The following is a 13,770-nucleotide window of genomic DNA, read 5'->3' on the forward strand; positions in this document are numbered from 1 at the left end:
AGAAACTTGGTACTGTGGAGTTGGTAGGATTAATGTGAAACAGCTGGAATTTTTTTACATATAAAGTAGAACAATAGTTCTTGCATGCAGGTCCAGCTGTTGTGAAAATAAAACCTAAGGGGGGAAACCCCTATCGGAAATTGTTGCACTAAAGATACACAATACTTTGCGGAAGGTCTGCTATTATGTATAGCTAATGTGGTTGCATTGCGGGTGCACTGAAGTTTGAAGTTCATTAAGTTTTCTTACGATACATTTCTTCTAAATCAATTGCTATTACACTTATACTTCATTCAGTCCAATAACTTTTTTCTTTAATCTCCTTTGTTTTGTTCTCCTAAACATGAGATCACCATTGCAAAGATCTCACCGCAGCAAATCTGCTATTTCACATGGGCTATAGTCAAATTAAGCAAATAAGACAAATTCAAAGTTTTCTTGTTAATACTTTTATTAGTGTACTTTTCTGAACTTCTCTATTGGACAAACATAATGCAAACTCCAAATAAAAACTTAGAGTTCTTAGCCGTCAGAAAGAGAGACCATGGCATTCCAAATTTGTTTTCATTCTTCATTAAAGAAAAAGGGGGAGATATTGAAAGAACCATTAGGCACACAGTTGACACATACTGTACAATGATATGCACAAGTCATTTATTTAACAGCTATATTCAGATGTGCTCTTTAGATTTTGCTCCTTGCAATGTAAGAACCATGCTCATTCGAGCACAGAGAAATAGGGATTTACAAGGAGTGACAAACCAGACTTTTAAAACAAGTCCTTAGATAAGCCAACACAGCAGCAATAACAGAATATACATTGTTGGTTAAGACAGTATACCTTTGATCTCAAAACCTTAAAAACTTTCTCTCTTTTTTTAAACAGTTATTCAAATACACATGCGTTACAGGAAAATATTGCACTAAATTAAAACTGAGGTTGTGGAATTCGTATTTTACTTTTAAAAATTATTACACATTCTGGTAGCATTTAAAATTAATTGTTTAGTCATAGCAAACACCAGAGGCAGAAGCTTGAGGGTGAACCATATGAAATATTCCACCTTACTGTTCATTCTCTCTCAATTAAGGCTAAAATTAAGTGCATTTTGCTGGACAATGGCACATTTATTTTCAGAGGCTGGTCACAGCATTCTCAGACCAGGTCATACCTGGCTAAGTATTTGCTGCATTTACACAATCAATTCCGGGGCGCTTTTAAATAGCACAGGGGCTACAGTCGAGATAATGTGAATGGACAACAAGGGAACAATGCATAACTACTAACCAGGAAGAGATATACAAATTGACTGCTCCTGTCTACAGGCACGCTCTGAAATTAAATATAGATGGAAAAAACCCTTTGCAATAATTGCATTCAAAGAAACAACACACCTTTGTTTCATTCACACATTTTCTGGATATGTAATCAATTTTAAAATTCAACAATTGAACATAATTCTGAAGCCTAATGTAGATGGCCCAGGGGTAAGAGATACCATATACCATATTGATTGTTATTCATTTCCACTTTGAAGTGTTGAAAATTAGACGCGAGTCATATATTATTTTCCTATTCTCCAGTGTTTCACATGGATTATAGCATTCTACTGTTTTAGAAGTCAAACGGGGCAGGAATAAAGGTCATTAAGAGCTGGCATAGGCCTAAGTTTTCACTGAGTAGTATACCTGTGAAGATCATTCAACTTCAAATTGCAGGTGATGCCTGTACACTGAAAACTAACTTTACAGGGAAAGATCAGCAAGCTTATTTCGTCCCAACATGACGGGTTTCTGTTACCTGCAGAGCTCTTTTTTTAAATTAATCGTGCAATCCTCACTTGCAATTTAAAGTAAGAGCATCCAGACAGTTCTAATATCTCAATTAGAATTAGGCCACAGACTGAGGAACAAATCTTAAGATATATTTTTTAAGTATGTGTATATATGAGAGAGATTCATGTCAATTGCCACCTATATTTAAAAGCATTGAGCAGGCTACAGAAAGAATACTTCATACATGTTATCTTAAGCTGTTCTGATTCTGGTAAAAGGGAATCACACGTATAGTATGGATCTATAGAGATGGGGAAGAACAATTGCACTTGAAGACATGCATACTGTAATGAAGATGTAAAAATCTTTTTTTTTTTTTTTTACAGCTTTGCCATTACTGAGTAGGCTTCACAGCAAGAATGGAATCCAAATAAGGATAGTAGGTAGGGGAAGGGCTGTAGACTTCCTTGTTCATGCCTTAAAAACACATGTATTTCTTGGATACCCTCCCAATGAATATTTCTTTTTCTCTTTTGAAGTTAAAGCCATTTTCTCTTGATTTTTTTCCCTACATGGGAGGACCTGTTTTGCAAGATCCTTAGGTAATGCATTTACGCCCAAACCTGAAACACATTGTTTTTAAGTCAGCCCCGTTGAGTTAAATCAAATGTGTTTAGTATCAGAGCATTAAATGACTACTATTTGGGATATTTTCTTGGGATCTTAAACAAACTATATAGTAAAATATTAAGGGGATTATACCTAATGCTTTGAAATTCCTTGATCATGGGAGGTGCTCATCAAGGAGATTCGAGAAAAGGAGATTCCAAGATAAATTAAGGCTCAGCAAAAGTAGTAAATTATTACTTCATTCTCAATTAGACATTATGTCTGGAAGTAAAGAGGATAGACAGGGGGCTTTTTGTGTAGAAGTAGTTTATTTATTAAAATTTTACATTATGCAAAAAATAAAAAAGATTGTTATTTAAAAAAATATTGTTGTTGTGTCTCTTATTTTCATATATACACTGTGGTGCATTCAGGAATTTGCAATTGTTTGCATATGACTGTTCAATGAAGTCCAGAAGACTTATGTCAGTAAGAAACCAAGTCATTTCAGCAATTTTCCTCTTAAGGTGAACACACTTAAATAAAGCTAAGGGTGACAATTAATGGCAAAAAGTAAAAACATTCTGATAATTTCTTAATGTTGAGAACGCTGTATTTTAATTTGCTTCTGTTTCCTAGCCCCCAAAACTCCTAATAAATAAATAAATGTGATAATCCCCTTTTTTAAACATCTGTCCTTCCCTTCACTAAGTGCTATTATGAGCCTTTCTTCTTTAAAAATTATATGCAGAATACAATAACTGTTATTGAAGAACAAAACAAGACCACTAAGCAGGCTAATTCAAACCAAGATGTTTTTCTTTATGTGTACCCATCCTGACTAAGTAATAAAACCAACAAATATAATTTACTTAGTTATTTATTATTATCATTCTGGAAAGTGAAGCTAACACGGCTTTCGCACATATTACTTCAACCTTTAGTTAGCAAATGTAGTTTGGGAAAATCATAAAATTTCTCAGAACCATCTGTTCAAAAGACTTCTTTCATGCTAGCTCAACCACTTCAGAGCCACTCAGCGAGACCTACAAGGCCTCAACAGTCATAATGCAAATCAAATTGCACCTGATTTTCACATTGCACAATCTCCCAGTTCCGAGCAAAGCAGCCAAGTCCTCCATTACTATCACCACAGTTGTGCTTTACTTATCACTCAACTGACACAGTCTAGCACTTTTCATTGCTGGCAATCATAGATTCCGTCAAGAGTGGAAGGAACAGACATTCTTACAGAGCGGGCTAATATTCTTCTCAATGTTGCATGAAGATGCACCAAATCATTTAGACACATGAACCCAGTTCATGGTAGTGGTTGCATAAGAGAAGGAGGATGAGAGGAACGATTATCTCTTATGGATGCATTAATAATCTAATATGTGACACTAAAAGACCGGTGCAGAAATAACAGCATGAGAGTTTTAAGCCCCAGAGAACCTGCCCAAGTCCTGGGCAAATGGACACCAACATAAAAATCTGGAGTGTCACCTTTTCTGTAAAGAAGGCGCTTGTGTAGATTGCAGTCTCTGCTTATATCGCTGCATCTGCTTTGAGGGTGAATGCAGTTTTTTGAAGAGTTCAGGGAATTCATTTGCTGGAAATAAAGTTTCCAAGAAGCCCTCCAGAAAGACGTACACCATCCTCTTATTCAGCTGAGTATGCTGAAACATTTCAAAGACTCTGAGAATGCCTTTCCTTGTTGTCTCAGCACCTAGGATATGCTTCAATTCATCTAGACAAATCACAAAATGATGTGACAGTTCAGTAACAATTCAATCTTCATGTTTATTTGCTGTAAAAGTACAAATTCTTAAAATGTTCAAGAAAATAACTATCATTCCCTAAATAGCCCTCGCACTAAATGCAAGGTTGCAAACTTCCTTAGAGAAATAGTTTCTCAACACTGTTCACATGAAGGCAAACAAGACTCTGCTTCTTTAAAACCTATATGACACATACAAGGACATTTTCCACTTCGGATCAAGGAGAAATAATTTCACACACCTGGCATCATCCCCAGTAATTTTGTTTTTCCAGCAATTCTCGTTCGCATTCTAATGGCATTGTCTCTGCGGGGAACAGTCTCAGCTAAAATGCCATTGGGCCAAAAGGCATCTCTGCAAGCAGACAAGTTTACAGGTTAAAATAAAAACCAGGTTATAGTTCTCCTCTGAAAACTCAAAACACATCTTGCACATGCAAATGTTAGGTACTATATTAAGACCTCAATATTAAAGTGGCTTCTCTAGATTAGCTGATGTTTCTTCACATCCTGGTTATACAACAGGGATGATAAACCTGGATCATTGACCACACTGGCTGTGGCTAATGAGAACTGGAGTCCAAGAACATTTAGAGAGCCACACTAGCCTGGTTGTGCATGACTGATCACAGCCAGTGATAGTTAGCCTAGACAAATGACTGAAGCCCGCCAATACTCACCAGCCCCAGCCAGCAAATCCAATCCACAGGGATGATAGGAACTATGGTTCAACAACATCTGGAAGGCAATAGCTTAGCCACTGTTGCTGTAGACTTTTCAGGTGCTTACTAGCCTGACCAGAGCAGAATTAATTAGGAGGAATAGCACTATGCTGGATGTGACATGCAAAGACAGCTATAGCTATCTCAACATATCAAGATATTAAAAGCCACTAGTGCAAAGGAGAGGAATGTAGAAAACTCCTAATGATGTCAGTTTAAACTTTCTATGGGAAAGAGAAGTTAAACTAACTGCTACAAAACAAAGCTGGAAAACATACAGGATATAGGTATTATTCACTGTATAATGTTGCCTTGATTCCCCCTGTAAGCAGGAAGGCTGATAGTAAGATTGCACATTAATTAGGCAGATTTTTATTTTTTTTGGTTGGGTCAAAGAATGTACATCTATTTTTCAAGTAACTTTACATATTTTCAAAGGAGGCTTTCTACAGAGACCGGCTATCTAGAAAAGGTTAATCATCTCTTTAAACCTAGCAGAGAAAGTGGTTCTCGTGAAAAGTAAGATTAGTTGTCAGCTAACATTGTATAGATGTGAACAACAGTAAATATAGGCAAGAAACATAAATTTCTTTGGGTACAGCATGTGTTAAAAGGACATACCTGAAACGTTTAACTGCATCTGCTACTTGTTCAGGAGATGTCATCCAATCAACATGATCTACTATTTTTCTGAAATTAAGATGGGCATATTGCTTTAATATATTGTATTCTTTTAAACTGAATGCAAGAAATAAAAGGGACAAATCTCATGTCCAACATTCATTGATACAGCAGCACCTGAAAGGGTTGGTAAGACCTGTATCTCTGCAACACTTACAGCTGCCAAATACATTTGTGGGGCTGTAAGGAAAGGAGAGCACACAATTTCTCTAAACAAATTTGCTGCTGTTTTAAATGCTTCTATATCTTCATGCAAAGGTGCCTACAGCAAGCTGAGCTTTAAGGGGCAGACTCCAGAACCTTCATTTCCCCCCCTACGTATTTCAGAAAAGTAATTATATTTAACATATTACTATCCAAAGAAAAGCTGGATCGTTGCAAAGGAAACAGTACCAATTGCAACCTCACAGGAATAGTCCTAAGGGACTGCTAAGGCTGTTTTGCATGACACGGTAAGCCAAACTTAGTAAGATTTGTTTTTGGCTACAGCTCATGGTTGGTGAGGAGAGAGCTTAGCCATGACTTCTGGTCTGGATGACACGCTAAGCCAATCTATAGCTTAATCTACCACAGGACAGCAATAAAAAGGTCAATGCAGAAGCACAATGACTGCAAGTTCCTCTCTGACAGATAGCCTGCACTAAGACATAGTTTCACTTACAGTGTCATGCAACCAAGGCTGCGACTATCTCAATGCCAAATATTAAGCTTCACAGCTGAGCAGGAAATTGATCCAAGGTGTTCACCACATAAATGCAATATTCAATCCATTACCCTACCCTAAGATACATGAGGGTAGGGTGGGAAAGGAATTGTAATTTTAATAAGTAAATATTGGTAATCTCCCACAAAGGGACACTGGACGCAGGTGATATGCTCAAAAGCTGACCATGACTACCTGGGTTCAGTATGCCATCATGCAGAAGCACCCTTCAGATGAGTCTAGTGGATCTGTTTTATAAGATAGCTGGATAAGGAAACAAGACAGACAGCAAAAACTGTCTGAAGGAGGAGGAGGAGTGAGGGAACCATTTATTGCGCCCCAACAAAAATTAAATCACATCACATTTTGCCTCCAAAATGAGTGCTTAAAAGACAAAAGTTTTTCATGTGTACTTTACAGAATAAACAGGTTTTTTAATAATTATAAAGAAGGAAGACAGTACTTATTTATTGTATATCCATGCATTGCTCTAATAAGCTGCTGAAGCAAGTTTTTGATATTTCGTCGTAGCCATTGATTTCTCTCCTTTAGATCAAAGATTTCATCCATGAGTAGCAGCATTATTTTAAGAGGAACATTGTCCTCCACCTATAAAATGGGGTGAAAAAGTTATTACTTTTTGACAAGTGAATGAATCTTCCTCATTCAGTAATGCATATCAGAACTCTGAAGAGCTTGCTTTGTTCAAAAGTATGAAACTATTGGAACATTTCAGCTCAAGCAAATACACAAGGTTGGATCTAACGCAGTCCTTCTTCAAATGAAAGGAGTCCTGCTACGAAAATGGTTTGATCCAGCAGATGCTGCCACAAACACAAAGGGACAATTTTCATGGAATCTCCCTGCACAATCTCCTGCACTGTTCTTGAGGGTTCTCAAATCCAATGCAGCAGATTTTGGGAAAACAAGAGATCTCAGGATCCCATTGTAACCAATTCATGTTATAATTACATTAAACACAAAAGCAATCTGGTATCTACATACTACAGATTCTACCCCCATAGATACCCTAGCATTTAACTTTTTGTGACATATCTTTCAAGGTTAATATCAATACTTGGAAAAGGACCTAGAGAGAGACTGGACGCCATCACAGAAGACAAAGTAATGAAATAATGTGTTTATATCTGTCAGTCCTCATCAATAATTTGTCAACAAAGTATGCAAATTTAGCTCATAGGGCTTCATTTCAGATTCCTGTTTTTGAAATTTATAGCCTAGAAACATTAAATCATATTTAGCAACACCTTTTTCTATGAAGGACAAACAGAAGATATCAAAATCTAAAGGAAAATGATGCTCTATGAACTACTGGCCCCTTGGAATTTTTGACTTTTTTTCAATGAACAGCATGTTACAAACTGAATTTGCATTATCAGTTTCAGAAATCTTTTGCCGCTCAGCATGGGAGGTTGTTGTTTGAAGAGAAACAAGTCAGAAGCACTCCTGTGTGTGTGTAATCAGCTGAATGGCCCTTGGGATGCTGCACAGTGTCTTGGTAGCTCTTAATTTCAAACAAAACTTTGTGGATCACCGATACACCCACTGTGTATCTGAATATTACAAGCTGACTAACACATTCTTCTGTGACATGAAAACACTGAAAGATGCAAACTCAACCATATTTAGCATTTTGGAAAAAAATATTTTGCTTGTACATGCTATATGTAGAATCTTCACACTTCATTACTAGCATGATGCACCATAAATCGAAATCAGTAACAGCAACGAAAGAGAACTGAATATAAGCTCTTTCTGTGATGATCAGAACAATGAAAACATAAAACATGTAATGCTCCTAAAGAAGGGGGGGATTTGCTAAAATCATAGCAGCAGACACTATTCAGATATACAGACTGGAATGCTTTGATGTGGCAAGAAAAAGATGTGAAGTGTAGAACAGGTGCAGATTTATGACCATGACAAATCTGCATTTAATCAGTGGTAATCTTATGGTCCTTCTGTCCTCATTAAAGATAAAAGATTTTTTTGAACTGATCTTCACATATTTAATCAGTGTTTCAACCAAATCTAGTTTATGAGAACATCAGGAACCTAACCTTTTAATCTTCACCTTCATATTCTTACATACACTCACTTTGGAGCACTTAATAAGAAAGTTAACTACATCTATGACCAAAGAAGTTGTTTAATGTTTTGAGGTCATGGACCTATAACAAACTCTTCTGAAAATGCAGCAAAGGAAGCTATCCATTTTTATATATATATAGAACTGACACAGAATTTGTTGATCATTTGAATATTGTAGGAGTAGGAGAAAAACATACATACATACATACATACATACATACATATGTAACACGTTTTATAATGAAGTTTTATCGGGATCCAAAGAACTATTCAAGTAGCTTTGCATTCCTAATGGGATTCAGGGTCACATTCCTTTAACAGGAATCCCCCACGTGATACGGCAACCAGGCTTCAAAACTGAGATTCGCTATACATTTTAAATAAGGCGTGAAGGTTGCTGTCAAAGGGTGGTGGGAATCCCATGAAGCATGCTACCTTTCAACTTGCCTATAGCTGTTCTTGGGACCTCAACTAGAGGACTTTACATATTTAGGCACCACTGATTCACAGTAATACCATGGGTAAACTCTAGTGTGCACACATGCACATATGTGTGTATCAATCATGCACATATAGACACACATGTATACATTTCATTTATAAGCAAAAGTGAGGTTAGTTTAAAAGCAACTATCAAACTCACATTGTCTTCAACTTGTGCTGCAACACGGCAGTGCTTAGGATCAACGTATGTCTTCTGCATTAAAGGAGGATCCTAAATCCCAAAGAGAAATTATTGAAAGCGAGAAATAGTGATGAAAAAATATATCCTTTATAAAGCCATAGAATTCTGAAACTCAATTCAAAACCAATACTTTTATGAACTTTAGTTCATAAAACACTTTTAACTGCTTGATATAAAATCTGCTAAGGCACAGCACTGCGGAAGTCCTTTAATAAAAATCCAAAACAAGTATTGGAACAAATTAAGCAGCATTTTCAGTATCTAATAGTCACATGACAAAAAGCCTAACTAGCCTGCATTCTCACACTTTTTCTTTGGGATTTGTTCGTATCAATTTATAAAATATAATGGAAAATAAGACTTGCTTTTGCTTAAATCTCATATAACAGAAATAATTTATGCTTCTAAAATGCCTTATTCCAAAGGCATAAACTACTGCTTAATCTGCATTTTCAAATTTTACTTTAGTCCAAAGTAAAGCAAAGCAAAGGTTCCAATATTGTTTATTACTATGCAGGTGCATTTTGTTAAAGGTTAGTAAGGCCCTACATTGCTGACCTTAGAACAGGGGTGGGGAAACCTGTGGCCTGTCGGAAATTGGCCAAGCTATCTGAAATTGATGGAAATTTGAACCCAGCAGCTTCTGGAATACCACAGGCTTCCCTGCCCCAGCTCTACAGCAATATTTATGCAATACAACAAAAAGGAGAAAAGGGGAAAGGGAGATAAAATACTCATATTTTTAATGGTTTTATTTTAACTTTACACACTTGAAATATTCCGTTTTGGGAAAGATGCATTAATGTGTGACACAGCAGAAGTGTTGGGTTAGCAATGACAAGGCTAAATGGAATAAATATATTTTATTCAAGGGTGGGGAAGGGGACTGATGGAAAGCAAGGTCTGTGGGGGGAAAATGGGAGGAAAAATTGCTTCAGACATTTGTCTCCCCTCTCCAGCATCTCTGGTGTACGAATGGAGCTCTTGATGCACACATGATGCTTGATGCAAGCCAGAACATTCCCTAGCATGGAAACAGAGGACGGCCTCTGCTTAGGCAGAGCATCGTGTGAGCACTGAAGAACTGAAAAGCTCTGGGCTGCAGCCAGTAAGTGGGAATGTAGGGAGGAGAAAAACTTATGTTAAAATAAGCCTAGGTGTTCTGGTAACTTTGTAAGGGTTGCAAAGTTGGCAGTATTTGAGGAAAGTGCTGGAGCACAGACAGTGTTCTGAAATTAAGAACGGGAGTGTGCATTTTCAGCAGTGGCCCACCCTAAATTAACTAAAATCAACATCAGGGAGCTTTACATGTCTTTGAACCAAAACTACCCTATCCAGTGATGTAACTGCATATTCAGCAGTGCATTGGTGAGGCAAAAATGATTAAAGGAAATGAGAGGGTGCACCATTTATGAAGATGGCCCACGGTTGCCAAACACTCTGTTTAAGAGAATGTTTGGCAACTTAACAATCAAGCTTCTCAACTGATGGTAGCAGCTGTATTAATCTACATATCTGAACCCACAGACGTTTCACTCACTCTGCCCTATTTTACAGTGCTGGCTTGCAAGTATCACTAAGCCATGGTTTAGCATTACGTGTATAAGGTGAAATGACCCCAAGCAAGATTTGGGCTTGCACAGGGTCCATGTGTCCAGAAGGACTTTGGTCAGGATTATGTTCTTATGTACTCCTTCCTAGGTTATTTTTTTTTCATTCTTCCAAATAAAAAGAAAGGCAACACTATTAAGCATAACTGTTACCTCACACTTTGCCTAGTCTGATCATGTTTAAATGAGGCGGCTCAAAATGGAACCAAGTCTAATGTGCGTTACTTCAATGCATTCTTACCTTGAAAAATGATTGCTTTATGTCTTGTCCCAATCTTTCTGACATTTTGCCCATGTTGTCTGACATTTTAGTCATCCCCTCTGCGAAGCTGTCAGGGAAGGACTTGACAGCATTTGAAACATTTCTCATAGAGTTACGCAGTGGGTTTACAAATGTGTCCATCTGAAGAGGAAAACATTTACCACGATTGCATAAATCTATGAGGATATGACTCGTCATCCAATAATGTGTGTTGAAAACATCACACTGTTTTGGAGAGCAGTAATACAAAGCCATTACTACGAAAAAAATATTACTGTGTTAATTTCAGGCATCAGTAAGGGTAATTTTGTAAAATACATGCCCTGACTTTGAAAACAATCAAAACTGAGAGAAATGTCATCCACAGACAGCAAGTTTCTTGGGAAAGGGATTTGCTTTTGTAACATTACTATGCAAAGTACCATGTTTACTGGTGCTGAATAATATTAATGGAATGGAAGCTAGAGAGATCCTGCTCAAACCGAAGACATCTCCACCCACACAGGGGGAGGTCTCAGATTTTCCCCTCCAGTTGTATCCCCCCAACCCAAAGTTCATACTGTTCCAAAAAGTCCCAACACCCTTAAGAGCAGCTTTTTGGGAAGCTGCAACAAAAAGAAAATGAGAAAATAAAAGGGAGAGGAGAGAGAGAAAGAGCGAGAGAGCGCACACTAAATTAAAGTGTTCATACATTGAAGTGTACACACCAGCTACTGGGGATAATAGACCCTTGCCCTTGAAGCAGAAAAATGTTATCCTGTGTGCATTTATTTGTTATTTTGAAAGAGTAAGATTGTGTGGTGTTAGTAAAAATCTATTAAGAATTTAAATGACGGCTACACATTCCAATTAACAAAGCACTGCTGCTGAAGATGGTAGCCGTATGTGGTCTTCCTCCACCTCTGTAATGCATCAAAGAACTAAAAAGAACTAATCTAAGTTTTAATACTACACATCAGCCAGCCCCATCAGCCTATAATATGGGGGGGCAGGGGGGCAATAATTATGTACATCAAAACATAGATTATTTTGTACTATACATAATACAGGTAAATAATGTGAAATGGGCACATTGTTTCTGATAGATCTTAATGTGTGATTCTATATTACTGGTTTACTTATAATGTAATCTATATAGTTGTTCTAAGCATTATTATCCACACTGCTAGAGTATGTTCCCTGCCAAGCTAGAGTCCCTGTTTTGGTCCAAGAATCTAAAAAAAGAAAAGAAAAAAGTTGTTGTTTTTTAAATGAGAACTATGTTATTTGCTGATTTCTGTTGCTTGCATATATCTAAAATCCATTACAACTCAAAATATATATAGTAATGTGCCTCATCCAAGACTTGTAATACAGTGGGCATGTTTCCGAAGTGGTCATGAGCTGTTTGTAAATCAACTGTTTGGGAGGAGGCAAGGACAAATGCCTGTGCCCAAGAGTTTTTCCAAGTGAGCAAATATAATTGATGGGACACCTAAGAACCTAGAAAAATGTAGCATCAAGCCTATTCACACCTCTAAAGCCAGCCAATTACAGCCTGGTGTGAAATTAGACTTCCCTTTCCAGATGGATGCTCAAGTATTCTCTAGAGCAGTGTTTCCCAACCTTGTGCCTCCAGATGTTTTTGGCCTACAACTCCCATCATCCCTAGCTAGCAAGACCAGTGGTCAGGGATGATGGGAGTTGTAGGCCAAAAACATCTGGAGGCACAAGGTTGGGAAACACTGCTCTAGAGCATTTGGCTGATTGGCCAGGTATGGCTTTTATTGCAACGAAACTCCACTGACAGCTTCAATTGTTGCGGCTGCCTCTAAAGACTGCTTGGAAACTACAACTGGGGGAAAATATAGCTGCTAGATGGTCAATTGGTTCTAACATGAGAGAACAGAGAACAGTTAAAGAACAGTGTCAAAAGGCAAATGAATTGATATTGATTTATATATAATTTTGTCTTTATCTAACATTTTTATATGTAACAGTGTTTTTTTCTTTAGGTTGTTTGTTGTTGCTTCATTTTTTTGCACACCACTTAGAGATATTTTTATATATTAAACTGTATAGAAATTAAATAACCAATCTATCTATATTGGCTACTTATTTGTTTCTAGGCACAATTTTAAGTGCTGTTTCTGACCGTCAAAGCCCTAAGTAGTCTGGGACTGAAAAGCATGACATCTACCTCAACACCTTTTTCTGAGGACTTGGTCTGAGTGTTTCTGCTTCTTGAGGTGTTGGCAGTGGCTAGAGAGAGGGGCTTTTTATTACCCCTAATTTGTGGAATGTCCTACGTTTGCTTGCCTGCCAGAAAATGGGTAGGAATGGTTTTTTTCCCTTAGTTTTTATTAGAGTTTGATGCTTGCTGTTGCTACCCAACAAAATTTGCCTAGTGTTTTTTTTTAAATCCATTAACATTTTGTTGTGGTTTTGTCAATATGTTGTTGTGTCCCTATTGTATGTTAGCTATCTTAAGAATCCTTGTGGGATAAATGTATAAAATACATTTGGATTTAAAGCCCACCATCTTTTTAAGGCAGAAGCACTGTGATTCCTGAAGAGACAACATGGTCCTCAGTCTAGCCCTCAAGGGTTTCTGGGCAAAGGCTCGCTCTTTTTGGCCAAACAAGAAAACCACATATTTTAAAGTGGCATGCAAATGAGCTGAAAGGAACTGTACAAACCATGGCACAATATGAATATACACTAATTTAACTGTTCCGTTCAAATGAAAAAGTTTAAGAACAACAGGGGTTCAGTCTCCAGGAAGTTACAGAAGCTTGAATCACTTTAGACACATGTATTTTAGTTCAACCTCTACTTAAATTTAATTTTT

General features: G+C 37.2%; 1 protein-coding gene across 7 annotated transcripts in view; it reads right to left on the reverse strand.

Annotated features, from left to right (window-relative positions):
• Nucleotides 1-433: 433 nt before the first annotated feature.
• SNX13 (sorting nexin 13) overlaps nt 434-13,770 on the reverse strand; it is a 63,578-nt gene continuing 50,241 nt past the window's right edge. For 5 of the 7 annotated variants that reach the window (XM_083705246.1, XM_083705248.1, XM_083705249.1 and 2 more), the window contains exons 21-26: nt 10,920-11,081; nt 9,027-9,098; nt 6,735-6,880; nt 5,509-5,577; nt 4,408-4,520; nt 434-4,135 (exon numbers count right to left, since the gene is read on the reverse strand). In XM_083705246.1, coding sequence (XP_083561372.1) covers nt 3,888-4,135; nt 4,408-4,520; nt 5,509-5,577; nt 6,735-6,880; nt 9,027-9,098; nt 10,920-11,081 — 810 coding nt within the window. In that variant the 3' untranslated portion in view covers nt 434-3,887. The remainder of the gene's footprint in view (nt 4,136-4,407; nt 4,521-5,508; nt 5,578-6,734; nt 6,881-9,026; nt 9,099-10,919; nt 11,082-13,770) is intronic. The other 2 variants (XM_083705250.1, XM_083705251.1) reach the window with 1 other exon arrangement.

The sequence above is a fragment of the Podarcis gaigeae genome, assembly GCF_964106915.1.
Source record: "Podarcis gaigeae genome assembly, chromosome: 12".
Lineage (NCBI taxonomy): Eukaryota > Metazoa > Chordata > Lepidosauria > Squamata > Lacertidae > Podarcis > Podarcis gaigeae.